Source organism: Lissotriton helveticus, chromosome 9 (genome assembly GCF_964261635.1).
Source record: "Lissotriton helveticus chromosome 9, aLisHel1.1, whole genome shotgun sequence".
Classification (NCBI taxonomy): Eukaryota; Metazoa; Chordata; class Amphibia; order Caudata; family Salamandridae; genus Lissotriton; species Lissotriton helveticus.
Window position 1 is genome coordinate 129707039 of NC_136070.1, and position 24431 is coordinate 129731469.

Sequence of the window (24431 nt, forward strand, 5' to 3'; positions counted from 1 at the left end):
CAAATGTGGGCACACGTCTCTTCCTAGGTTGATTTTCCCACTGATTATCCTGCCCAAAGTGGGGGCCAGAACCGGTGGGAGGGACAGCTTACAAAGGCAGCAGGCTTCCCCTCTGTGGTCCCAGCCCATCCTGGGGGAGGGGGCATGACACCACTGCCTAGGATGGGCTTTGAGTCAGTACCCAGAGAGTGGAGGCTCTCTACCGGGGGTTTCTGAAACTGTCTGGTGGAGGCAAATTGCAGACAGCCATTCAGGAACCACACCAGGGCTGGTTGATTTTCAGGGGGCATCTCTAAGATGCCCTCGGAGTGCATTTTACATTAAATCACAAATTAACAAAAGTTTGGGTTTAATGTGAGAAGTTGGCTACTAAACTTACCAGTTGTTAGTAAAGCCATGATATAGCTGTGGAGTTCACAATGATAAACTCCCAGACCATGTACTCTTCATGGCTTTACTACACTTACAATGTCTAAGAATGGACTCTCACTGTAAGGGTATAGGGCTCATGCTACTATACCCTCATCTTAGGGCTAGTGCACCCTACTAGATTGGTTGACTTATCTAGGCCTCAGGCAGTGGGTTACAGGCATGGCACACAGTGAGGTGTGCCATGTCGACTCTTCGCTTTTCTCTGCACCAAAACAAGTAGCATGCAATGGCAGTGTGTGGGCGTTAAGGTACAGGGACTTAGGGGTGGCACAATAGGTGCTGCAGCCCGCATAGGCCTTCCCTGGTCATAGTGCCCTTGGTACTCATGATACCTTTTACAAGGGGCTTACCTGTGGCCAGGGATGTGCCAATTGTGGGTATAAAGGTACAGTTTTGTGAAGGAGCATATGCCCATGGAACCTGATTGGCAGGAACCCAGGGCACGGCAAGTCAGGTTGCATTAGATCAGGCAAAAAGTGGGGGGTAACCATGCAAAAAGTGGCACTTTCCTACAACTAGCCATCCTGCTGAAGAAGGTGTGAACACCACCTTCCTCTGGAGCAGGCATTGTTTCTAGCCTCAGAGCGTGGGCTTTCACCTGCAGGGGGTCAGAAACAGTGTGTTGTGGCAAGCTGGTCGATAGCGGTCAGCCAGCACACATTAGACAGTAGTATAGAACTGTGCTTTTCCTTAGTGGAGGTGTTCACACCTCCCCCTTGTCAGGAAGAGCATCTGGCGGGGAGCTTCAAAGGCCTTGCTGCCTTTGTAATCTGACCCCAGCATCCACGGTTAGAGGAAGCAGGCCCCCTTCCTGTCCTCACCCCCTTTTTGGCAGGAGGGCAGGTGGGAAACATATAAAAAATAGGAGGTTTGCCCTCTTTGCCAACTGCACCCCTCAGTTTCTCGAGGAGAAATACACTTTTCACTGCCCACCATCTTGAAGATGGTGGGAATTATGCAATCAGGGCTAGTTTTATGTCCCCCACCCCTCCCCCCACAGGAGGTTGGCATAATAGAGGGTGTAGACGTCCCAAGTAAGAGTCTCATTTGCTACTACTTGTCACTCCCTTGTACCAACCCTAAATCTAGTATTTAGGTGGCATCCCTAGACCCTGAGCGTCAGTTTCTGGCAACTGAAGAAGAGCGGGAAACTACAGAGTCACATCAGTAGAGAAGGTATATAGAGACCATCTGACCTAGCCTCAGCCCTACCGGCCTGTCTACAGAACTTGACGATCCTGCACCAAAAGATGACTCGTCCTGCAGCCTAGCGACTTCCAGAACCCTGGAAGGACTGACTGCCTTCAACAAAGATCAAGACTTCCCAAAACAGCAGACCTCTTCACCAAGTAGCCATCTTCAAAGTAAAGACTCTGTTACCTGAAGAACTGCAAAGCCTGTGCCGGCTCCACCTCTGCAGCAAACTACTCAGGCTCACCTGTTCCAACAAGGCTCCCCAGCTTTCCAGAGTCTACCGGGAGCTGACCTCGCCTGGACTCCTCAATGTCACCTGCAGCCTCTTTGTTTAGGTTCAGGAACACTCTCAAAAGTCAGTTCTGGATAGATTTGATTGACTTCTCATTCAAAACTCTAGGTGGCTGGTTAAAAGGAAGTAAGGTGCAAGACTATGAAGGGCTGTACAAACTGTTTATGAAGGTGTGCATGTTAAGTAATTGTACACCATTATAACTGTGTCCAGAAAGACCCAACAGGGGTGGGGATGACCAAAAGAAAGCGGTTGCTAATCACCCCCCCCCCCCCGTTTCCCTTCCCCAAGGGAAACCTGGTGGGCGGGGGCGGGAACCCCAAAGAGTCTACCAAAGGCGCACAAAAACCTGTTCAGGAGGGTGGGCCCCAGAGATTCTTCCCAATCAAAGGGTGGGTACCAAGGTAAGCACTGGGATCTGAAAATGGCTTGATATTTCAGTTGTGAGGCCAATGGACACCAGACTGGAGACTCTTCCTGTCCCAAAAAGGCCCCCTCTAGTGCGCCTCCATTCTCTACCGGGGCGTTGAGTCTCCAGATGGGATCTTTGGTGTACCCTAACCAGGTCAGAGAGCACACTGAAACTTCTTTAGTCTCTGAGGGTGGGGTGGATACAGCTAGCCTGCCGGTCTGCCCAGTAACCAGGAGAAATACCGACAAATACCACATATCAATAGGGTTGAAGTAGAAGTACTGAGGGATACAGATGCAAGTGTCACCATGCCGACTGCAAAACTGATATCCCCAGAACAGTTCTTGACTGGACAAACTTGCTGTTAATCATACTGTGGGGCCCATCTGATGGCAATGGTGACTTTAGAATGGGGAAAAGTTACTGGCTAAAAGAAGGTGGTTGTGTCCTCTGCAATTCTCTTCCAGAGGATCCTCATCAATAGTCATGAGCACTGAATAGTCCCGGGGGGACCCGCCAATCTGTAAAAATAAATAAATATATATAGCGCTGAAGCCAGATTCTGGAAACTAACGGTGCGTTTTTATTTCTTAAGAAGGCACACTTTCGTCGTCCTAGCGCATTTAAACTTGTCAATTAAGCCTTGATCACAGGTGAGCAAATGACGTGTGTAGTGATCCTGTGCTTTTAAGTTCAACCACACGTGATGCTACTACATCCTACGATGCCCAGCATGCACCTGGAATGAGATCACATATTTCCAAAACTGTAGAGCGTAGTGTAAGTAATGCTGGAATAGCGTAATTGCTCCACAATTACAATAGTGTTACAGTGCTCAGTTGCCTAAAAATAAAAGCCAACATCACGTGTTTTAAAATTGAACCCAATGCAATTTTCATATTAATTCAGTCTTTGTGTGCTGGGCATCGTATAATGTAGTAGCATCATGTGCTAGGAGGACGAAAGTGTGCCTTAAGAAATAAAAACGCACCGTTTGTTTCCAGAATCTGGCCTCAGCGCCTCTTTTTTTATATCTATCTATCTCTCTATCGCTCTATATATCTCTATAGCTCTATCTCTATATATCGCTCTCTCTATCTACCGCTATCTCTATCTACCGCTATCTCTATCTACCGCTATCTCTATCTACCGCTATCTCTATCTACCGCTATCTCTGTCTACCGCTATCTCTGTCTACCGCTATCTCTGTCTACCGCTATCTCTGTCTACCGCTATCTCTGTCTACCGCTATCTCTGTCTACCGCTATCTCTGTCTACCGCTATCTCTGTCTACCGCTATCTCTGTCTACCGCTATCTCTATCTACCGCTATCTCTATCTACCGCTCTATCTCTATAGCTCTATCTCTATAGCTCTATCTCTATAGCTCTATCTCTATAGCTCTATCTCTATAGCTCTATCTCTATAGCTCTATCTATATATCTCTATCTATATATCTATATCTATATATCTCTATCTATATATATATATACCTATCTATATTTATCTATATATATATCTATCTATATCTATGTCTATCTATATCTATCTATATCTTTTTTACCAAACAATGCAGCCTCATTATCAAAATCTAATCAATGTACTGGAAATCTGCTTTTGCAACCCTAGATTGTAGAAAATAGGAGAACAAGAATCACTTTTATTTCTTTTTAATGAGCAAAAGAGACATTGTTAGCTGATAGGCTGCATTGAAAACCAATAGCGTAGAAAATGAAAGTAACTGTTAGAATAAGAAAACTGGCACTGTGCCTTTAAGGCAGCCATGACCTCCCACTTCCAATCATGTCTCAGGGGTGACAGGTAAGTTGTTCTTTCTGGCTCCTTCAGTCAGGACCCTGGAGTTTCAGCTCTGACTATTTTTTGACTTTTTTGTTAAAAGTTTCATCTTTATCTGACTGGTGTACCCTTCCCTCGACGTTTTTCATCTTGTAGAGTAAGGTACTACCTTTCTCTGACAGAAACTGGTAATTTGTCTGTCACAACATGCTTTCTCTTTTTGACCCTCGTCCCTCCTGTAGCAAGAAGGCCAGAATTGACACACACACTGTGTGTATACGCCTTCCTGAGTCTCACTCCTTGAAGGCTTGCCAACATTGTAAAAAGCTCTCTACGCGTATTCTCAAGGAGAGGGAGAGAATTTGTCTCTATGGACTGTCAGAAACAAAAATCTACTTCAAGAAGAAGATCTCCAGTGAGGCAGAAGTAGAGGAGGTCCAGATAGACTTCGAGAAGTAAGGTCCAGATCTGTTCTCCTTTGGCGCCCGGCTCTACCCGAAAATGCCTCCAACGACGAAGAAACGAGTGTCCACCGTCGACGGCATCGTAGCACCACACGACGTTGATGATTACACCTAAAACGGCTAATTCAACTTCGATTCATCGTCATCATTTGGAAGATCAGCCTCCCCGTTGACGTCAACTCGGTTGTGTTCAATATCAAGGAGTCGGTCTTCATTGGCTTTGACTCCACTTTCAAAGTCGAATCACAGGTCTCAGTCGGTGTCAGCTCATAGACGTTTGATGTCGAGGAGTGTCAATGTTGAGGCACAAGTCTGTCGGCGTCGGCTCAGACGCTCGACGTCAAGACAAACCCCTCCGTCTGCATCAACCAGGCGACGATCGACGTCGAGCCCTGAACTGAGCTGAGCCCCTCTAGACTTCGGTCAGTATCCAGAAGACATTCACCGTCGTCGACTCACCGCACAATGTCGAGGCATCAGTCTCTGGTGATCATGACCAACGTCAAGGCTTTCATGCGCGAGATAGACGTTGAGGGATAACCACACTTTGTCGGTGGTATCTCTCCCGAGGTCAAGAGTTAAATCACCATCGGTGGTTCAAGAAGCAATGAGTATGCGCTCGACGTCAAGGTGTTCTCCCCAGTCTACGTCTACACATCACTCTAACCTATCGAGGTCCAGACTCACGGCGTTGTCTACTTCAAGGTCGCTGGAGGTTGTTGTATCGACGTTGGGCAGCTTTCCAGAGGGGCTACAAAATTGAGAATTGATACGCCTACCCCACAAACCTCATCCTGATTTTTGAAACGTTGCACCAAAGATTAGTGGCTAGAGCTTTATTCTCTTTGGTACCGGGGGTTTTGCAGCCTGTCATAGATGTGTTTCACACACCAGCAACACTCAAGACCGCACCAGCAAGAATACTGAAAAAGTACAGGCCTCCAGAAGAAGATCCGCTTTTCCTAAGAGCCGATCCTACACCAGATTACGTCATCATTGCGGCAGCTAAAAAGACTCGAGCAGTGGCCTCCTCTTCAACATTACCCTCGGATAAGGAAAGCAGGGCACAAGACTCTTGGGGCAGAAAAGCATGCGGTACTTCAGCTTCCATATTGAAGGTTTCTAGCGCCTCTGCTCTCTTGGGACATTCCATTAGGGCCCTGTGGGACTCTTTAGAGAAATTTAAGGGCAAGGTGCCCAAGGAGGATCGCTGGGATTTTGAGGTGTTGCAAGAAGGACGTTTGGTGGCTAATCAGATCATAAGCGCTGCAGCTGATGGAGCAACCCTGTCTGCCCATTCCTATGCACATGGGATCTGTGCCAGATGTTCATCCTGGCTTCAGCTTACTGCGCTAAAGCCAATCCTGAACCTTCCTTTCTCAGGAACTTCCTTATTTGGTACACACACGAATGACGAAATGGCCAGAATGAAGACGGAACTAGGCACACTGAAGGCGGTAGGCTTTGAGAAGAAAAAGGTGTTCCGCCGCAGATACAGGTCATATGACCACTGGCCATTCTATCAGAGGGTTCAAACCCCTCTGTGGCAGAGGCACCAACATCAGCAACAATCCGGAACCTACTATCGGGGACGTCGCACCCCCAGAGGGAGAGGGTTCCCATGCCAGTCTACCACCTCGGCAAAAACTCCATCAAAACAATTATCAGTCACTTCCCCCATCGCTGTTCCCCGCTCCAGTGGGGTAAAGCATAGCCAACCACCTGGAAGAATGGTGCAACATCACAAAAGATCATTTGGTGTTAGGTAAGCTGCAGAATGGGTATTGTCTGTTTTCGTCATCCCCCATGCGATTGCTCCAGGCAAGCATGTGCCAGATAGAGCAGGGCTCAGTTGTATATTTGGGCCACCTTGTATTTGGAGGCCAAGTTCCCTCATCTCTGCTCTGCGTGGTAACCTGTCTGCCTAAACAGTGGTTCAGGCCTACTGCCTAGTGTTGCACATCTGCCCTCCATATTTGGCTTCCCCTTTGAAGCTTGCCTGTTCGTGCTAGTACCGGAGTTACTTCCTGCAGGAGATAGGTAACACCTCCCTTGCCTGCAATCCCTCATTTTTCTCCTGCCTGTGGAAATGGCACGTCTCTCCAGGAGAGCAGAAAGCTGTCTGGTGGGAAAGGCTCTATGTGTGCCCGGGAGGGCACATGATTTTTAAAGGCCACAAAGTGTCAGCCTTGTAAAAAAAAGTGCACACTGCAACAACTTGCATTAATTACAACTGTAACGAGTTGTTTGTTACCTCGGAGTGCCCAGTTTGTTCTCACAGTTCAGGAGTTAGCACATCTAAGGGGATCAGTGTATAATCCTGTAGTCCAGGTTGGCAGAACCAGTGCTGCAAGCCCTAGGATACCCCTCTAACTTACATACACTGGGTACCAGAGTACCATGTACTAGAGACTTACAGGTAAGTTAGCCATTTCCGAATGGGTACAGCCAATTCAACATATACTTTAATATCAGGGCACTGCCACTGAGTTCCGATTAGCAGACCTCCGTGCACTCTCAGATTTAAAAAGTCAAAAAACATGTAGTGACCATACAATAGAGGCACTTCCTTACAGTAGGGTGCATGGTATTTAAAAGTGGACATGTAGAAAATAAAAATTACCATGTGCCTACAGTGACGAGGCCCAAAAAGCTTTTTTTATTGTGCCAAGCATAGCTTTCCTGTGGAGCTAACCAGAGTTAAAGATTAACATTTTAATACTATATCTCAGGAAATGGACCAGTTAGAAATAGATATAAACAGCTTCTTAAAAATTTCTACAAATTCAATAGCAAAGACAGATTTTTAATAAATATTAATGAAATTCTACTTTAAAAAGTTATTTTCCCTACCTGAAACTCCTGGAGCATAATGTGCATTAGCTCTCTAGTTTCTCCAAACCTGTGCTCAGCCTTGAATAAGTGTAAATGATGTGTAGCATACCTCCCTGGAGCTAACAATAGGCGGGCCTGAATGGGCAGAGATGACTCCTCTGAACTCCACAGAATATTCAGAGTGTGGGCTGTGGGCACCCTTTGACACCACACAGTCAAATCCTGCTTTATAGGTATGTTGATCCACGTGTAACAGTTGAGGTGCACTTGAAAGGGATGCCATGACATTTCTTGAGTAGCACCTGTCTGATTGCTGAAAGGCCTTGCTTTTGACTTACCAGATCTCTGAATCTGGGTTTGCTGTGAGCACAGTGCCTGCTTTAACCCCTTCCGTGCGGAGCTGTTTCCCCCGCTGTGCTGGGGGACGGGGGGTGCGTACAGTGCCCCGGTGCTCATGACGAGGTCAGCTCGTCATGAGCTCCGGTGCTCATGACGAGCTGAGCTTGTCATGAGCTCCGGTGCTCATGACGAGCTGAGCTTGTCATGACCATGCCCGTTCCAATGGAACGCTCAGCACAGCAGGGGAATCGGGCGCGGTCATGATGAGCTCAGCTCGTTATGAGCACCGGAGCGCCATAGCTCATGACGAGCTGACCTCGTCATGAGCACTCACGGAGTTAAACTGAATTTTATTATTTGGTGTGAGAGGACACTAGGATTACTATAGTACAATTCCCCACACACACCTCAAGCCCTCAGTCTGATGCATGGCATTTTTGGCTTGTTGCAGAGGCTACAGGAACTGCTGCAAGTGTAGTTAAGTCAGAGAACTTTAGTCCCATTGGTTAGGGAGGGATCAGGAGTCACCAACGCCATTAGCTAGTTCTAGGTATACATGTGGAATCCCAAGGCACTCTCTTAGGATCACTTTCTGTGTCTCTATTTGTCTAATTCTGTTTCGGATTTTTATTGTTTTCCAATGTTATTACTGTTGTGCTACTGCATACATATTTTACATGCCCTATGTTAATCCTGTCTACACTGTGCCATAGCTACCAGATGGATGAGCCCAGGTTAATTTAGTGACTTGGAGGGTTCATCCTGACAAGTGTTGTGATTGTTCCTTGAATTGGGCAGTCACCCACCCCAAAACAGTCCAATTTCTTGTAGCAATTATGCCATGGGGCCCCTTGTAAAGAAGAGTGTCCTCTTCGTTGTTGCAGTACAGAGGGGGGTACTAGTGGGCGATCTGCTGTCCATTTTGTTTGCAGTTTGAATACTGTAACTTCCCGGGATCAGCATAACATTCTGCATGTTTCTGAATATTAAAATTATATATAACTTATACTTTATTATCTCTTACATGTATTTTTTCCCTCCTCTCTGTGAACCTAGATTGTGAAAGAGAAAGATCGCTTCCGAAAGGCGCCTTCAAATTATGCTATGAAGAAAACACAGCTTATAAAGGACAAGGTAATGTGTTGCTTTTTTGTGCCTCTTGGCAGTTGTGAGGAGGATAATAGTTTAGAAACCACCAACGTCCAGTCAAATAGTCATTTGATGCCTTTTGAAGTCAGACAAATCTGAAGCTATCATAATTAATGTTTCTGGAAGAGTTTTTTTAGTTTTTGACCATGTAATGTCAAGTTAAAAAAAAATTAACGTTTTTTGGGCCGAGATGGTGGATGCACTCTATAGAGGCTTCACAGATCAGCCCCATTATCTGGAAAAATGCTCTAGCCCACGGTGCCATCCGATCCCCTGCAGGGGCTGAATATAGAGCTGGCAGTTGGGAAGTGTGGTGGTGCCAGCCATTTGGCGGAAGACATCCGGCTGCCGACCAAACAAGCCTGAGACCCGGGACCGCATGGTGAGCAGGCTGGAAATCACCAAGTGACGCATACGCAGAACCGAGCTGGTGGCGTTTCACTGAAGTGGAAGCAGAGACACCCGTTGGGGCTGGCGGCCCGCACCATCTATGAACTGAGAGGCGGCGCTTGTCTGGGTGCTGACACAGATGCCTGAAGACAAGGCCTTCCTCCTGGAGGTCGGCCAAATGAGCAGACTGGAGCTAGGCGGTAGGTATTGGAGCGCTTTACGTAAGCGTCAGTTCTCTAGTTCCAAAGTGGCAGCTCGCTGCATTAACAAAAACAGGTTCAAAATACGAACCAAAGAAACCAACCAAATAAAGCAATACCGAGTGTTCGAAAAATGGGCAGATTGGTTTTATTCACAACCTCACACATTAGCTCCACTGTACAGAGTTTGCCAGGGAAGCGCTACTTCTCTTTCTTTTAACCACATTGTTTTTGATGGGTGGGGAAGTGCACAATTCCTGGAGGTACTGCAATACCTGGTTGATGCGTAGTGTGGAAAACAATTATTTCTATCCTTAGCAGCTGATTTTCTTATTTTAGATTCTAAAATGTGTACCACTGCTTTGTGTTCAGAGATGTGGTCTTTTTAAACCATATCGCTTACGTTCTGTAAGGATATAAGCAATGGACATTCAAACCGGTCCCTTCTGCCCTTGTTGTTATTTTCTTAACTTTTCAAGCAAAAGCACTCCATGATTTCTGAATAAGTGTTAAAGCGTTAAGGTAACTATGTTCCTGCTTACGTGCACATGCTTTACTTAATCTTGCATTCCCTACGAGTGTTTGCTATTTCCAGGATGTTGTTACTTTTTATTTTCAGCATGCATATTCCTCTTGTTTCTGCTCCCTCATAACCTATTCCCAATTTCTGCTTCTCAAGCACTGCAAGTTCATACAGATGGCAATAGCGCTATGCAAATATCATCACTCTACTGCATGCAAACAAACCAAAGTAAAAACATTGTCATTTTCAACTCCAAGAGCTCTAACACTCATAAGTGTGAGACCGATTGTATTGCAAATGTTTTTTTATATGTCCACTTCAAACCAAAAACAAGCATTGGCATAGCCAAAAGGTCTCGCCTTTGGGACCTTATAAGTGTTTTGCCAGACCTATTGGCTTTGCCAATGTGTTTAGGCTATGTTGTAGAGCAGTGTACCTGCTGTGCAGCATGTTGAAAAGTTATAATAAAGTAAGAAGCATTTTTGTTACCTTATATGGCCATCCTGGTAATGATGTCAATAGGTCTGGACCCTTGGCAGACATAATCAAACATTGTTGGTGATTGCTGGCTATGTAGTGCCAATATTGGGTAAAGAGAACTGTTTTTCCCTTCCTTGGATGGCCCCTTTTAAGTGCTAATGAGGTTAATCTTTTCCCAGCCAGTAGTTATTGTCGCAGATATTGTTCTTAGTAAAGCACTTGCACTTACCCCCTGGGTCTTTTATGTACATTTAGAAAACCTCCTAAATATAAACATAGATGCACAGATAGACAAACACAAACGTGCAATCACAGAAATATAGAAACATGCATGCACAAATAGACATGCACACATTTGGAAACAGTCACCTGCAGCCGCATACACTAATAGATGCAACCACAAAAGCATACATATACATACTCATGCACACATACGCATGCAAGCAGGAGCACATACAAACACAGACACACATGCACATAGAAATGCATATAGCAAGTATGCACGTACGTATACAGCACTACCAAGAGCACTCAGACATGCAGGCGTGCACATATACACGCACACACTCTTGTGTCTCGTCTCACCCCTATGAGGTGGCTTCAATGAAATCTTTTTCAAACCATTGAAAAATGCAAGCATTTGAAGTGCTCTGACGGGGGGGATTAGCGGATGGAAGCAGCCTTGATGTGGAAGTGGTGTGGGACGCGGGTTCAAGTAAGGATAGGGAGGACGGAAAATGCCCTTTTAGAACATGCACTTTAATGGAGCATGACGACAGCCCTGGCGTAGATCAGTCACCCCTCTAGCTGGGTGCCCTATGCCAGTGGTGAGGGTACAGGTGCATGAGCTCTGTACCCCTGCAGTGTCTAAGTCCATTATTAGACATTGTAAGTGCAGTGCTGCCATTAAGAGTATATGGTGCTGGGAGCTTGTCATTACGAACTCCACAGCACCATAATGGATACACTGAAAACTGGGAAGTTTACTATCACTTCTCAGCACATTATAACCACACTGATGCCACAGAGGGTATCTTAGAGATGCCCCTGAAAAACAACCAGCCTCTGGTGGGTTCCCTGACTGGTACACACCAGCCTGCCACCACAAGACATGTTTTGGACCCTAGGGTGGAAGCCCTCACTCCCCGAGCCCAGAAACAAAGCCTTTCCTGGGCGGAGGAGGTCACACCTCCCCCAGGTCAGGAAGAGCCATCTGTGGCAGGGGAGCTTCAAAGGCCTGGCAACCTTTGTAATGCATCCCCCCCAGCCTCTCTTTTCAGCGGGAAGACGGGCGGGAAAAACTAGCTGGCCCAGGTGGTATGCCCACCTCTGCCAACGTCACCCCTCAGGTGGGGGAGGCGAGGTGAAGCCCATTCTTCAGTTCCCGCCATTTTGCAGATGACAGGCACTCCCCGATAAGGATTAGGGATTCTGCTCACTCCCCCACATGGGGTGAGCACACCAAGGGTGTAGTCACCCTAAGGTCAGTAGCCCATTGGCTATTAACCTCGAGACCCCTAAAACGCTCCCTAAATACAGTATTTAGGGGGCAGCCCTGAACTAATAAGCAGATTCCCGCAACCTAAGAAGAAAAAGGAAGAAAGAAGAGGCCCAGCAGAGGAAACTGCAGAAAACAAACTGACTCTGCCCCAGCCCTACCGGCCTGTCTGCAGTTCCAGAGATCCTGCGCCAAAAATAGTCTTGCCCTGCAGTCGGCGAGCTCCAGAACCCCTGGGAGGACTGACTGCCTTCAACAAAGACCGGATCTTCTGTTAACAGCATCTCTGTTCAGAAGAAACACCAAAGAAAGAGTCCAAGCCTGCTGAGGAAAAAGGAACACGACGCCTGGTACCACCACTGCACCTGTCGCCTATGGCCGAGTTAGTCTACTCAAGGCCCCACCACTCTACTCGAGGCCCCGCCCCACCGTGCCACTCTACTCTAGGCCCCTTCACTCACCCCACTCTAGGCCCCTTCACTCACCCCACTCTAGGCCCCTTCACTCACCCCACTCTAGGCCCTTTCACTCACCCCACTCTAGGCCCCTTCACTCACCCCCACTCTAGGCCCCTTCACTCACCCCCACACTAGGCCTCTTCACTCACCCCCACACTAGGCCTCTTCACTCACCCCACTCCACTTTACGCCCAGTTCCATCTACCCCACTGCGCTCAGTCTACGCGACTCTGCTGCAGTCTGCGCAACTCTGCTATAGTCCCCAGTCCGCTCCACCCCACTTAGCGCCACTCTGCTCCAGTCCCCAGTCTGCTACACCCCACTCTGCGCCACCCTATCCCCTCCACCCCACTCTGCCCCAACCTATCCCAGTCCACTCCACCCAACTCTTCCCCACTCTGTTCCAGCCTATCCCAGTCCGCTCCACCCCACTCTGTTCCAGCCTATCCCAGTCCGCTCTACCCCACTCGGTTCCAGCCTATCCCAGTCCGCTCTACCCCACTGTGCCCCAGCCTATCCCAGTCCGCTCCACCCCACTGTGCCCCAGCGTATCCCAGTCCGCTCCACCCCACCCTGCTCCAGCCTATCCTAGTCCGCTCTACCCAACTCTGCTCCAGCATATCCCAGTCCACTGCTCCAGCCTGTCCCAGTCCGCTCCACCCCACTCTGCCCCAGCCTATCCCAGTCTGCTCCACCCCACTCTGCCCCAGCCTATCCCAGTCCGCTCCACCCCACTCTGCTCCAGCCTATCCCAGTCCGCTCTACCCCACTCTGTTCCAGCCTATCCCAGTCCGCTCCACCCCACTGTGCCCCAGCGTATTCCAGTCCGCTCCACCCCACCCTGCTCCAGCGTATCCCAGTCCGCTCTACCCAACTCTGCTCCAGCATAGCCCAGTCCACTGCTCCAGCCTGTCCTAGTCCGCTCCACCCCACTCTGCCCCAGCCTATCCCAGTCCGCTCCACCCCACTCTGCCCCAGCCTATCCCAGTCCGCTCCACCCCACTCTGCTCCAGCCTATCCCAGTCCGCTCCACCCCACTCTGCCCCAGCCTATCCTAGTCCGCTCCACCCCACTCTGCTCCAGCCTATCCCAGTCCACTCCACCCCGCTCCAGCCTATACCAGTCCGCTCCACCCCACTCTGCTCGACCCTATTCCAGTCCGCTCCACCCCACCCCACTCTGCTCCAGCCTGTCCCAGTCCGCTCCACCCCACTCTGCTCCAGCCTATCCCAGTCCGCTCCACCCCACTCCAGCCTATCCCAGTCCGCTCCACCCCTCTCTGCTCCAGCCTATCCCATTCCGCTCCACCCCACTCTGCTCCAGCCTATCCCAGTCCACTCCATCCCACTCTGCTCAAGCCTATTCCAGTCTGCTCCACCCCACTCTGCTCCAGCCCATCCCAGTCTGCTCCACCCCACTCTGCTCCAGAATATCCCAGTCCGCTCCACCCCACTCTGCCCCAGCCTATCCCACTCTGCTCCACCCCACTCTGCTCCAGCCTATCCCAGTCTGCTCCACCCCACTCTGCTCCAGCCTATCCCAGTTCACTCCATCCCACTCTGCTCGAGCCTATTCCGGTCGGCTCCACCCCACTCCACCCCACTCGCTCCAGCCTATCCCAGTCAGCTCCACCCCACCCTGCTCCAGCCTATCCTAGTCCGCTCTACCCAACTCTGCTCCAGCATATCCCAGTCCACTGCTCCAGCCTGTCCTAGTCCGCTCCACCCCACTCTGCCCCAGCCTATCCCAGTCCGCTCCACCCCACTCTGCCCCAGCCTATCCCAGTCCGCTCCACCCCACTCTGCCCCAGCCTATCCCAGTCCGCTCCACCCCACTCTGCCCCAGCCTATCCCAGTCCGCTCCACCCCACTCTGCCCCAGCCTATCCCAGTCCGCTCCACCCCACTCTGCCCCAGCCTATCCCAGTCCGCTCCACCCCACTCTGCCCCAGCCTATCCCAGTCCGCTCCACCCCACTCTGCCCCAGCCTATCCCAGTCCGCTCCACCCCACTCGGCCCCAGCCTATCCCAGTCCGCTCCACCCCACTCTGCGTCAGCCGATCCCATTCCGCTCCACCCCACTCTACCTTAGCCTATCCCAGTCCGCTCCACCCTGCTCCAGCCTATCCCAGTCCGCTCTACCCCACTCTGCTCCAGCCTATTCCAGTCCGCTCCACCCCACTCTACCCCACTGTGCTCCAGCCTGTCCTAGTCCGCTCTGCTCCACCCCACCCCTCTCTGCTCCAGCCTATCCCAGTCCGCTCCACCCCACTCTGCCCCAGCCTATCCCAGTCCGCTCCACCCCACTCTGCTCCAGCCTATCCCAGTCCACTCCACCCCACTCTGCTCCAGCCTATCATAGTCCGCTCCACTCTGCTCCAGCCTATCCCAGTCTGCTCCACCTCACTCTACTCTAGCCTATCCCAGTCTTCTCTACCCCACTCTGCTTCAGCCTATCCCAGTCCACTCCACCCCACTCTGCTCCAGCCTATCCCAGTCCGCTCCACCCCACTCTGCTCCAGCCTATCCCAGTCCACTCCTCCCCACCCCCACTCTGCTCCAGCCTATTCCAGTGCGCTCCTCCCCTCTGCTCCAGCCTATCCCAGTCCGCTCCACCCCTCTCTGCTCCAGCCTATCCCATTCCGCTCCACCCCACTCTGCTCCAGCCTATCCCATTCCGCTCCACCCCACTCTGCTCCAGCCTATCCCAGTCCACTCCATCCCACTCTGCTCAAGCCTATTCCAGTCCGCTCCACCCCACTCTGCTCCAGCCCATCCCAGTCCGCTCCACCCCACTCTGCTCCAGAATATCCCAGTCCGCTCCACCCCACTCTGCCCCAGCCTATCCCACTCTGCTCCACCCCACTCTGCTCCAGCCTATCCCAGTCTACTCCACCCCACTCTGCTCCAGCCTATCCCAGTTCACTCCATCCCACTCAGCTCGAGCCTATTCCGGTCGGCTCCACCCCACTCCACCCCACTCGCTCCAGCCTATCCCAGTCAGCTCCACCCCACCCTGCTCCAGCCTATCCTAGTCCGCTCTACCCAACTCTGCTCCAGCATATCCCAGTCCACTGCTCCAGCCTGTCCTAGTCCGCTCCACCCCACTCTGCCCCAGCCTATCCCAGTCCGCTCCACCCCACTCTGCCCCAGCCTATCCCAGTCCGCTCCACCCCACTCTGCCCCAGCCTATCCCAGTCCGCTCCACCCCACTCTGCCCCAGCCTATCCCAGTCCGCTCCACCCCACTTTGCCCCAGCCTATCCCAGTCCGCTCCACCCCACTCTGCCCCAGCCTATCCCAGTCCGCTCCACCCCACTCTGCCCCAGCCTATCCCAGTCCGCTACACCCCACTCTGCGTCAGCCGATCCCAGTCCGCTCCACCCCACTCTACCTTAGCCTATCCCAGTCCGCTCCACCCTGCTCCAGCCTATCCCAGTCCGCTCTACCCCACTCTGCTCCAGCCTATTCCAGTCCGCTCCACCCCACTGTGCTCCAGCCTGTCCTAGTCCGCTCTGCTCCACCCCACCCCTCTCTGCTCCAGCCTATCCCAGTCCGCTCCACCACACTCTGCCCCAGCCTATCCCAGTCCGCTCCACCCCACTCTGCTCCAGCCTATCCCAGTCCACTCCACCCCACTCTGCTCCAGCCTATCATAGTCCGCTCCACTCTGCTCCAGCCTATCCCAGTGTGCTCCACCTCACTCTACTCTAGCCTATCCCAGTCTTTTCTACCCCACTCTGCTTCAGCCTATCCCAGTCCACTCCACCCCACTCTGCTCCAGCCTATCCTAGTCCGCTCCACCCCACTCTGCTCCAGCCTATCCCAGTCCACTCCTCCCCACCCCACCCTGCTCCAGCCTATTCCAGTGCGCTCCTCCCCTCTGCTTCAGCCTATCCCAGTCCGCTCCACCCCGCTCCAGCCTATCCCAGTCTGCTCCACCCCACTCTGCTCCAGCCTATCCCAGTCCGCTCACCCCACTCTGCTCCAGCCTATCCCAGTCGCGCTACACCCTACTCTGCCCCAGCCTATCCCAATCCGCTCCACCCCCCTCTGCCCCAACTTATGCCAATCCGCTCCACCCCACTCTGCCCCAGCCTATTCTACCCCGTTCTGCTCCACCCCACTCCAATCCACCTCATTACCCTGCCCCATATACCCCACTCTCCCAGTCTACTCCACCCCACTCCATCCTATTCCAATCTCCCCCCACTCCAATATCCCCCACTCCAATATCCCCCACTCCAATATCCCCCACTCCAATATCCCCCCACTCCAATATCCCCCCACTCCAATATCCCCCCACTCCAATATCCCCCCCACTCCAATATCCCCCCCCACTCCAATATCCCCCCCACTCCAATATCCCCCCACTCCAATATCCCCCCCCACTCCAATATCCCCCCACTCCAATATCCCCCCCACTCCAATATCCCCCCACTCCAATATATATCCCCCCACTCCAATATATATCCCCCCCACTCCAATCTCTCCCCCAGCCACTGCGCTTGTTGAGTAATAAATATATGCTATACCTTTTGATCTTTGTGGAGTCTCATCATTTGGATCATGCTTGGCAGCCAGTCTGTGTACATCCTGGACCTACTGCACATGGCACTGGACTTGTACACTGGGATTTAGTCTCATGGTAGGTGTGAGAAAGTGCCATCTTTCTTGCATGGTATGCCCCCACTTATTGCTGATGTACTTTGAGTGTGCACTGGGTTCCTGCCAATCAGGTATGCAGGGCCTGTGTTCCTTACCAAAAAACGGCATTGAAGCCTAAACCCAATTGGCATCTCTGGCCACATGTCAGCCCCTGGTAAATGGTACCCTAGGTACCCAGGGCACCGTGACCAGGGAAGGCCCCTAAGGGCTGCTGCACTTATTGTGCCACCCTTAGAGGCCTTGTAATCTGACACACACACACACTGCCTTTGCAGGCTGAGTCTCTTGGTGCAGAACTAAACAGATTCGACATGGCCCACATCCCTGTGTGTCATGTCCACAAACGCACTGCCCTGGCATACCTCAGTCACCCCTCTAGCTGGGTGCACTATGCCAGTGTTGTGGACACAGGTGCATGAGCCCTGTGCCCCTACAGTACCCAGGGCCATTCCTGGGCACTGTTAGTGCAGTGATGCCATTAAGAGTATATGATGCCGGGAGGTCGTCATTACGAACTCCAGAGCACCATAATGGCTACACTGAAGTTTGATATCAAACTTCTCAGCACATTAAATCCACACTGATGCCAGTGTGGTATTTAATGTAAAGTGCATGACAGAGGGCAACTTAGAGCCCCCTGAAACTAACCCACAACCAGCGTCCTGACTGAGCGGCTGCCTAGGCTGCCCCCCAGCAGACATGTTGCTGGACCCCTGGGTAGAGAGCCCTCCGCTCTCTTGGGCCTGCAGCAATGCACATCCTTGGACGAGGTGCTAGGTCTCCTCCCCCAGGATGGGCAGGGGAAGCTTCAAAGGCATGTCGCCTTTGTGAGCTTCTCCAGGCCACTTGCTGTACTCAGCAACTGGCCTCCACCGATTCTGACCCCCACTCTGGCGGGAAGACAGGCGGGAAATACAAAGGAAGGAAAGGGGGTGTGCCAGCCTCTGCCAACCCCACCGCTCAGGTGGGGGAGGCGAGGTAAAGCACAACTCTGGGCTCTCTCCATTTTGAGCATGGGGAGCCCTACCCAATTAGAGCTAGGCTCCTGCCCCCCTCCCACTGGAGAGTAGCAGGATAGGGGTGTACTCACCCCAGGACGGGGACCCATTGGTCCCTGCCCTTACCCTACCTGAAACGCCCCTAAATGTAGTATTTAGAGGCACCCTGAACCTTCCTTCCTCAGATCCTGATTTTGAAACAAGAGGAACAACAAGAAGAAAGAAGACCTGCTGTGCAGCTTCTAACAAGAGGACAACACCAACTGACTTGGCCCCAGCCCTACCGGCCTGTTGATCCTTGAACCTGCTCCTGCTAAATCCCGGCGTCTCCTGTGGTCAGCAACCTCAAAAACCCTGGAGGAACTGACTGCCTTGCTCAACTAAAGACTGGGACTCCCACGAGCTGTGGTTCTGCTCAAACAGCAAAACCCCTGGTGCCAGCCAGGAACCGTGAATCCAGCGCACTCTGCACCCGCCGAGCCTGGCCCCTGTCTGAGTGGACAAAGACCACGAGGAAGTCCCCACGGCGACCGTGACCACGAATTCGGCACCCAAGGACCCTCCCCGACGCTCCTGACGCTGCCTGCAGCCTCACAACAATGGACCCCTCCAACCGCGACCAACTGAGGGTAAGATTTCCTGACACCAAAAGACACCCCTGCACCCGGCGCCCCTCGGCCCCCTGTGCCCAACTCCTGGGTGTCTACCTATCCTACAACTTACCTCTCGAAGTGGTGGTCACACCTCAAGAATCTCCGTCCCGAGCTTGCAGCCTTTGTTCAACTTGCATCTTTCCCATTGAAATACATTGGGTGCCCGAAGCCAGAAGCACCCTGCACCCAGATGCCCGAGTGCCACTGGAAGTGCAGCAACTATCCTATCCTACCCTGTGTAAGTGACCAGGAGCTCAGCTCACACAACCGCATTGTCTGCCTGCTAGCAGCCACCAACCAAGGGCCCCCTATCCTCCATAGGATATCATTGGGCCTACTCACTCTGCACCCGGCTGCCCCTGTGCCGCTGAGGGTGTAACGACTGTACTTACCTGACCCTGGGAGACCACTGAGTCTACCCCCAGAACCATAACTCTGCCAGCCGAGTACTTACCCAAAGACCGATACCTTGATTTTCTCCATTGGGTAGCATTGCCTGGGTTTCACTTGGAAATTCTTCTAAGTGTCAAGTTTTGCAACTTTGAAATATTCCTTAAAAATCGCCCGATAAACGAAATTACTCGCCTGTTACCAGGAGAGATCCCAGTGCTGAATGTTTGCTCCCAGCACTGTCCTTCAAAAGTAATTACAACTGTGATTTTCCGATAACCTGATTTCCTCCCATAGCATAACATTGCTTGGTTTTGCCCAAAATTTCTTCCAAATGTAGATTTTCAAAAAATAGAAATATTCCTTAAAAATCGCCTGTGTAAGAAAAACGATTTCTTTCAACTGTTTACAGGAGATACACCAGGGCTGAATCCAGGATCCAGCTCTGAGTAAGAAGAACATACGTAAAGTAATTGATATTGCATTTTACTTGAAACTCACATTGAGCTTCATGTTCTAATTGTGTTCAACTTGTTTTGCATGTTGCAACAACTGTATCTATTGCATTCTAAAGTCTATTGCTATTTGAAAGTATTCAATTGCAGCATCTCATTCTGAGAAAGTATTTGATACCTACTTGTGGTTCTAAAATAAACAACTATATATTTTTGTAAGTTCAGTTCTTGAGTGTGTGAGACCATTTGCTGACTGAGTGTGTACAACAAATGCTTTACACTGTCCTCTGATACTGCCGTACTGCTCGACCAAGCGACCACTTTAGAGAGTAAGGTTATATCTAACTTTAGCTCTGCCATACCTCTGGGGACTGTGGACTCTGTACCTTACTTTGGTCCAGTATGTACAGAGCCACTTTCTTACAGTTGGGCCTTGAAATATGGTCTACAGCCAGTCCCCACACTCCAGACGCAGTGTGTGCAGCCTAAGACCATACAGTGCTTGGTTTGTAGTCACTCCCTGCACCATGCCCTTTACCCCCAGAACCTGCAGAATAGGCACCTCTCATACCATTTTTGTCTTCTAGTTGGACTGTGGGAACACGTCAGCTGTCACGATACTCCTCTACCCACTGTTTTTTCTATTGCTTTAGCAAATGTTGCATTTTGATTGGAAATGTTTGTCTTCCCTCCTGGATATTGTTTTCTGAAACTGAATTCCCGTAGATAACAGAATTAAAAATTCTGTTAGAAAGGAACTGCTTTAATTAGAATGTGCAGGATCTGTGCTCGTGGAGCTTATCAGATCAAATAAGCATAAAAGGAATCTAAAATTGTTACAGAAGGCATAACTGCTGCAGCTATCATTGAAAATAAGACTGGTGGCTTCACCATTTGTAATATGAAAATATGCCCTTTTGGAATAGTAGCCAAAACATATTTTCTTAAGCGCAGTGTCCTACAGTTCACAATAACAACGTTTGTAAATAGGGAAGCAAAAATTATGATAACACTTGTGGTCAGCTTTGTTTTTAAGGCTGTTAAGGGGTTGAATCTGGTGCTCACTTCCAAGCAGGTTGATCAACATGGAAAGTAGTATGTTTTCCTCAGCTCTTTTCCTGTCGAAAAATTAAATTAGAGTTCCAAGCATTCAAGTTCTACCCATCCTTGCCATAGTAAGGTTAATAAGACCGATACAAGACTAAACCGGTTCCCTCTAGTGCGTTAAATGGTTAATTTGAAATTCATTGCACCTTGTTTGCAGGCCATGGCAGAGGAGGCAGGGGACCCTGACAAGGCCAAAAGGATTCAAGACCAGCTAAATGAGCTTGAAGAGAGAGCTGAAGCCCTAGACAGACAACGAACGAAGAACATATCTGCCATTAGGTTAGTAACCATTAACAGGTGACGTTTTAATAATTTTCATCGAATATAGTGCTCCGCAGGATTCAAAAACCTATAAATCTAGCTAATCACAGAATTGAGATTGAAGTAAGCAGTACTGGCAATGCACAATTTAGATTGTAAAAACAAGGTTGCAAGATGTTAAACTGCATATTCCTTCTGTTATATATCACAATTTATGTATGAAGCAAGAGCGACAGCAGTAATCTTCAAACAACATTTGGTCACTATTATTCAGTTGTTGTTGTTGATTCTTCAAATCTCAGTAAACAAGCCTGATGCTACCATTCACAAAAGTACAGATTTTTTTTAGGACCTTTTGTGGTACACTTCCCCAAAGCAGTAGTTTTCATCCTCCTATTGTATCGAATGTGAGTTTTGAAGGAACAATGTGAAATTAATTTTTTAGCCACCTTGTTAATTCCCAGTTGCATACTAATGTGAAAACCAGTTTATTGCATAACTACAGTAGCTCATCTACTATGAATTGATAGTATAGCCTGATCAAAACAGCCTTCACAGGCAGCTGGAATGATATTCACAGGTTTAGAATGTTTAGTATACATAAGTTACCGGTGTCCATACTGACAAGTTTGAAAAATTGGTTCTCAATTTTTGTGATTCTTGTACTTCCAATTGAATTAATGGCCATGCACTAATTAAAAAGACCTCCTCCACACAAGTTGATAAGCATAGTGATTACATTACTTCTCGCTTTCAACAGATGTTACTAGAGGGTTGACCTCAAGTTATTTTTTGTAGGATAACGTGCGAGTGTCCTCTATCTCTATACAATGTATTGTATTGTTATTGCATTTATATAGCGCTTACTACCCCTGACGAGGCGTCGAATCGCTTTTTTGGCGAGTAGCACGCTACTCCGGGACCCATAGATGATTAGTGTTGAATTAGTATAATGAAACATGCAAGTACATTTTAATTGGTGGATAGGTTAGTCAGTTAATTGGATTTGGAATTATAGCAGAAGGATAGAGGAGGACGAAGGTTTGTATTTATATAGCGCTTGTTGACGCACGCTATTCAGGAAGCCTACAAAGGATTAGTGGTGAATTAATATGGTGAAATATGAAGTAATTTCAGTGGTGGATATTAGTCAGTTACTTGGAGTGAGAAGGATAGCGGAGGGATAAAGGGGTAGAAAGATTTGCATTCATATAGCACTTGTTACCCCTGATGGGTGTTGAAGCGCGTTTCTGGCGAGTAGCACGCCACTCCGGAACCCATAAAGGATTACTGTTTAAAATTAGTATAGTAAAAAATATGAAGTAATTTGAGTAGTGGATATGTTATTCAGTTATTTGGGTAGTATATTAGTATAGTTTAATATGGAATTTGAGAAGTGAACATGTAAGTCTGTTAATTTCGATTGAAAAGGATAGTAGAAGGATAAAAGAGTGAAGTATTTTTTTGTTAAGGTCTTAGCAGTAGGAGGAGGCTTTTGGATGAGTAAAAAGGAGTTTTGGAGGGGGGGGACTCAGAGGGAACAGTATAGAAAGGTTTGTTTTAGGGGATCGGTATAGTAAAAGACCATTATATGTGTGTGCATTATCAAAGTTCCTGAGATGGGCTTGGACCATCAGATCAAAAAGGCTAAGAGAAAATGTTTAATTTGTGATTTTATCTTTTCTGTGTTCCTCTTTGGATGCAATATTTGTACTGTTTTAATGATACTTTAAGAAGTTTTGTATTTAAGCCTTAATATGGTTGTAAAATTTGTCTTTTTATATTGCTAATGTATTTTTCTTTCATGTTCATGCTTTTAAGATATGTTTTTATCGAATAAAGCCTTTTTCATACTCATACTAGTAAAAGAGGTGTCAGATGATGCAAGGAGGGGTAGAGTAGGATAGTCTCTAGAAAGGGTTATTTTGGCAATAATAGTAGTGGTATGGGGTCTGGGATGAATGAGAGTGGGTGTGGAGGATATATTGATAGATGTATAGGATGAGAGATAGGTTAGTGCATTGGAAGGAGTAGTAGAAGAAGTTTGAGATGAGTCAGAAGGTTGGGCTAGAAGATATATTGAGCGAAGTATAGGCTGAGAAATAGGGTAGTGCATTGGAAATGCTAAATTAGAAGAAAGTGATAGATACATAAAGGAGGTAAGTACATGTAGATTAAAGATATTGACAGAGGCACAGGAAGAGAAATAGGGTAGTGCATTGGATATGCTTTTTCAGGATAAAAGTAACAGACACACAGAACCAAGTACATGAAAGGTACATAGATGCACAGTTGAAGTATGTACATGTAGACCAAAGATGATATGTATTTTTTTTTTTTTTTCTCTCAACAACATAATTATTTTACATATTTATACAAAGTAATACACAATGATAGGTACATATCTATAGTTAACAAAATGCTTGTATACTGAGGGATATGCTGTAAATTTCTGTTTGCCTATGGTGCTTATGTGGGGAAAAGCCAAATCTTGAGTAGTTTTCTGATAAGGTGGTTGTCGGTGGAACTTAGGAGATAGGGACACTGTTTCTAATAATATTAAAACCATTTATAAAGCGCATGGTTACACTCAAGACAGTGTGTCCCCGCGCTGTGGATACATTCCATTCTAAAAACAAGCCCACCACAAGAACAATTAAACTGGACAGCTAAGCGCTGTCTCCTAACTTCTGGGAAAGAGATGTGTTTTTAGCCTCCGGCGAAACCTCCTTTCGGAGGGTTACATACCCAAGTCTAAGGGGAGTTTGTTCCAGTGAGTGGCCGCCAGATAGCAAAATGAACGGCCTCCCATTCTTGCTTTAAAGATGCGGGGCACTGAGAACAGCATGCTCCCCAAGGACCTCAGATTACGTTTGGGGCGATGGATAGCAAGAAGCTTTTTTAGGTAAGGTGGTCCTTTCCCTTGGGCAATTCGATGGGCGAAGCACATAGCTTTGAAAAGGATGCGCTCTTTGATGGGCAGCCAGTGTAACTTTGCAAGAGCGTGCTTCCCAGATGCTCTCCGAGGAAGATGTAGGACTAAGCGGGCAGCCGCGCTTTGAACTCTTTGAAGTTGCTTTAGGCCTTTCTGAGTGAGGCCAATGAAAAGAGCATTGCCGTAGTCCAGGAGGGGAGTAACTAGGGCGTGAATAAGGGATTTCCTAGAGCTAATAGGTAAAAGGTCAAGTACCTTACGCATGGTTTTAAGAATTGCGTAACATTTACCGGTAACTTTTGCAATGTGATTTCCAAACGAGAGTTCTGCATCCAGTAGGTTTCCTAAGTTCTTGGCTGATTCTGTGGGGACAGGAGTTTGACCTAGTTCTACCGGCCACCAACCTGATGACCACGCCGAGGGAGTTCTTCCAATCAGTAACACCTCAGTCTTGTCCCCATTAAGACGTAGACAGTTGTTATTCATCCAGCTTGCTACTGCTGAA

At 48.9% G+C, this 24431-nt stretch overlaps 1 protein-coding gene across 1 annotated transcript in view; it reads left to right on the forward strand.

Moving 5' to 3' along the window:
* Positions 1–24431, forward strand: part of RTF1 (RTF1 homolog, Paf1/RNA polymerase II complex component) — a 371191-nt gene that overhangs the window by 177401 nt on the left and 169359 nt on the right. The window contains exons 12-13 of the mRNA XM_078659620.1: positions 8821–8898; positions 20888–21009. Of these exons, the coding sequence (XP_078515746.1) occupies positions 8821–8898; positions 20888–21009 (200 nt within the window). The remainder of the gene's footprint in view (positions 1–8820; positions 8899–20887; positions 21010–24431) is intronic.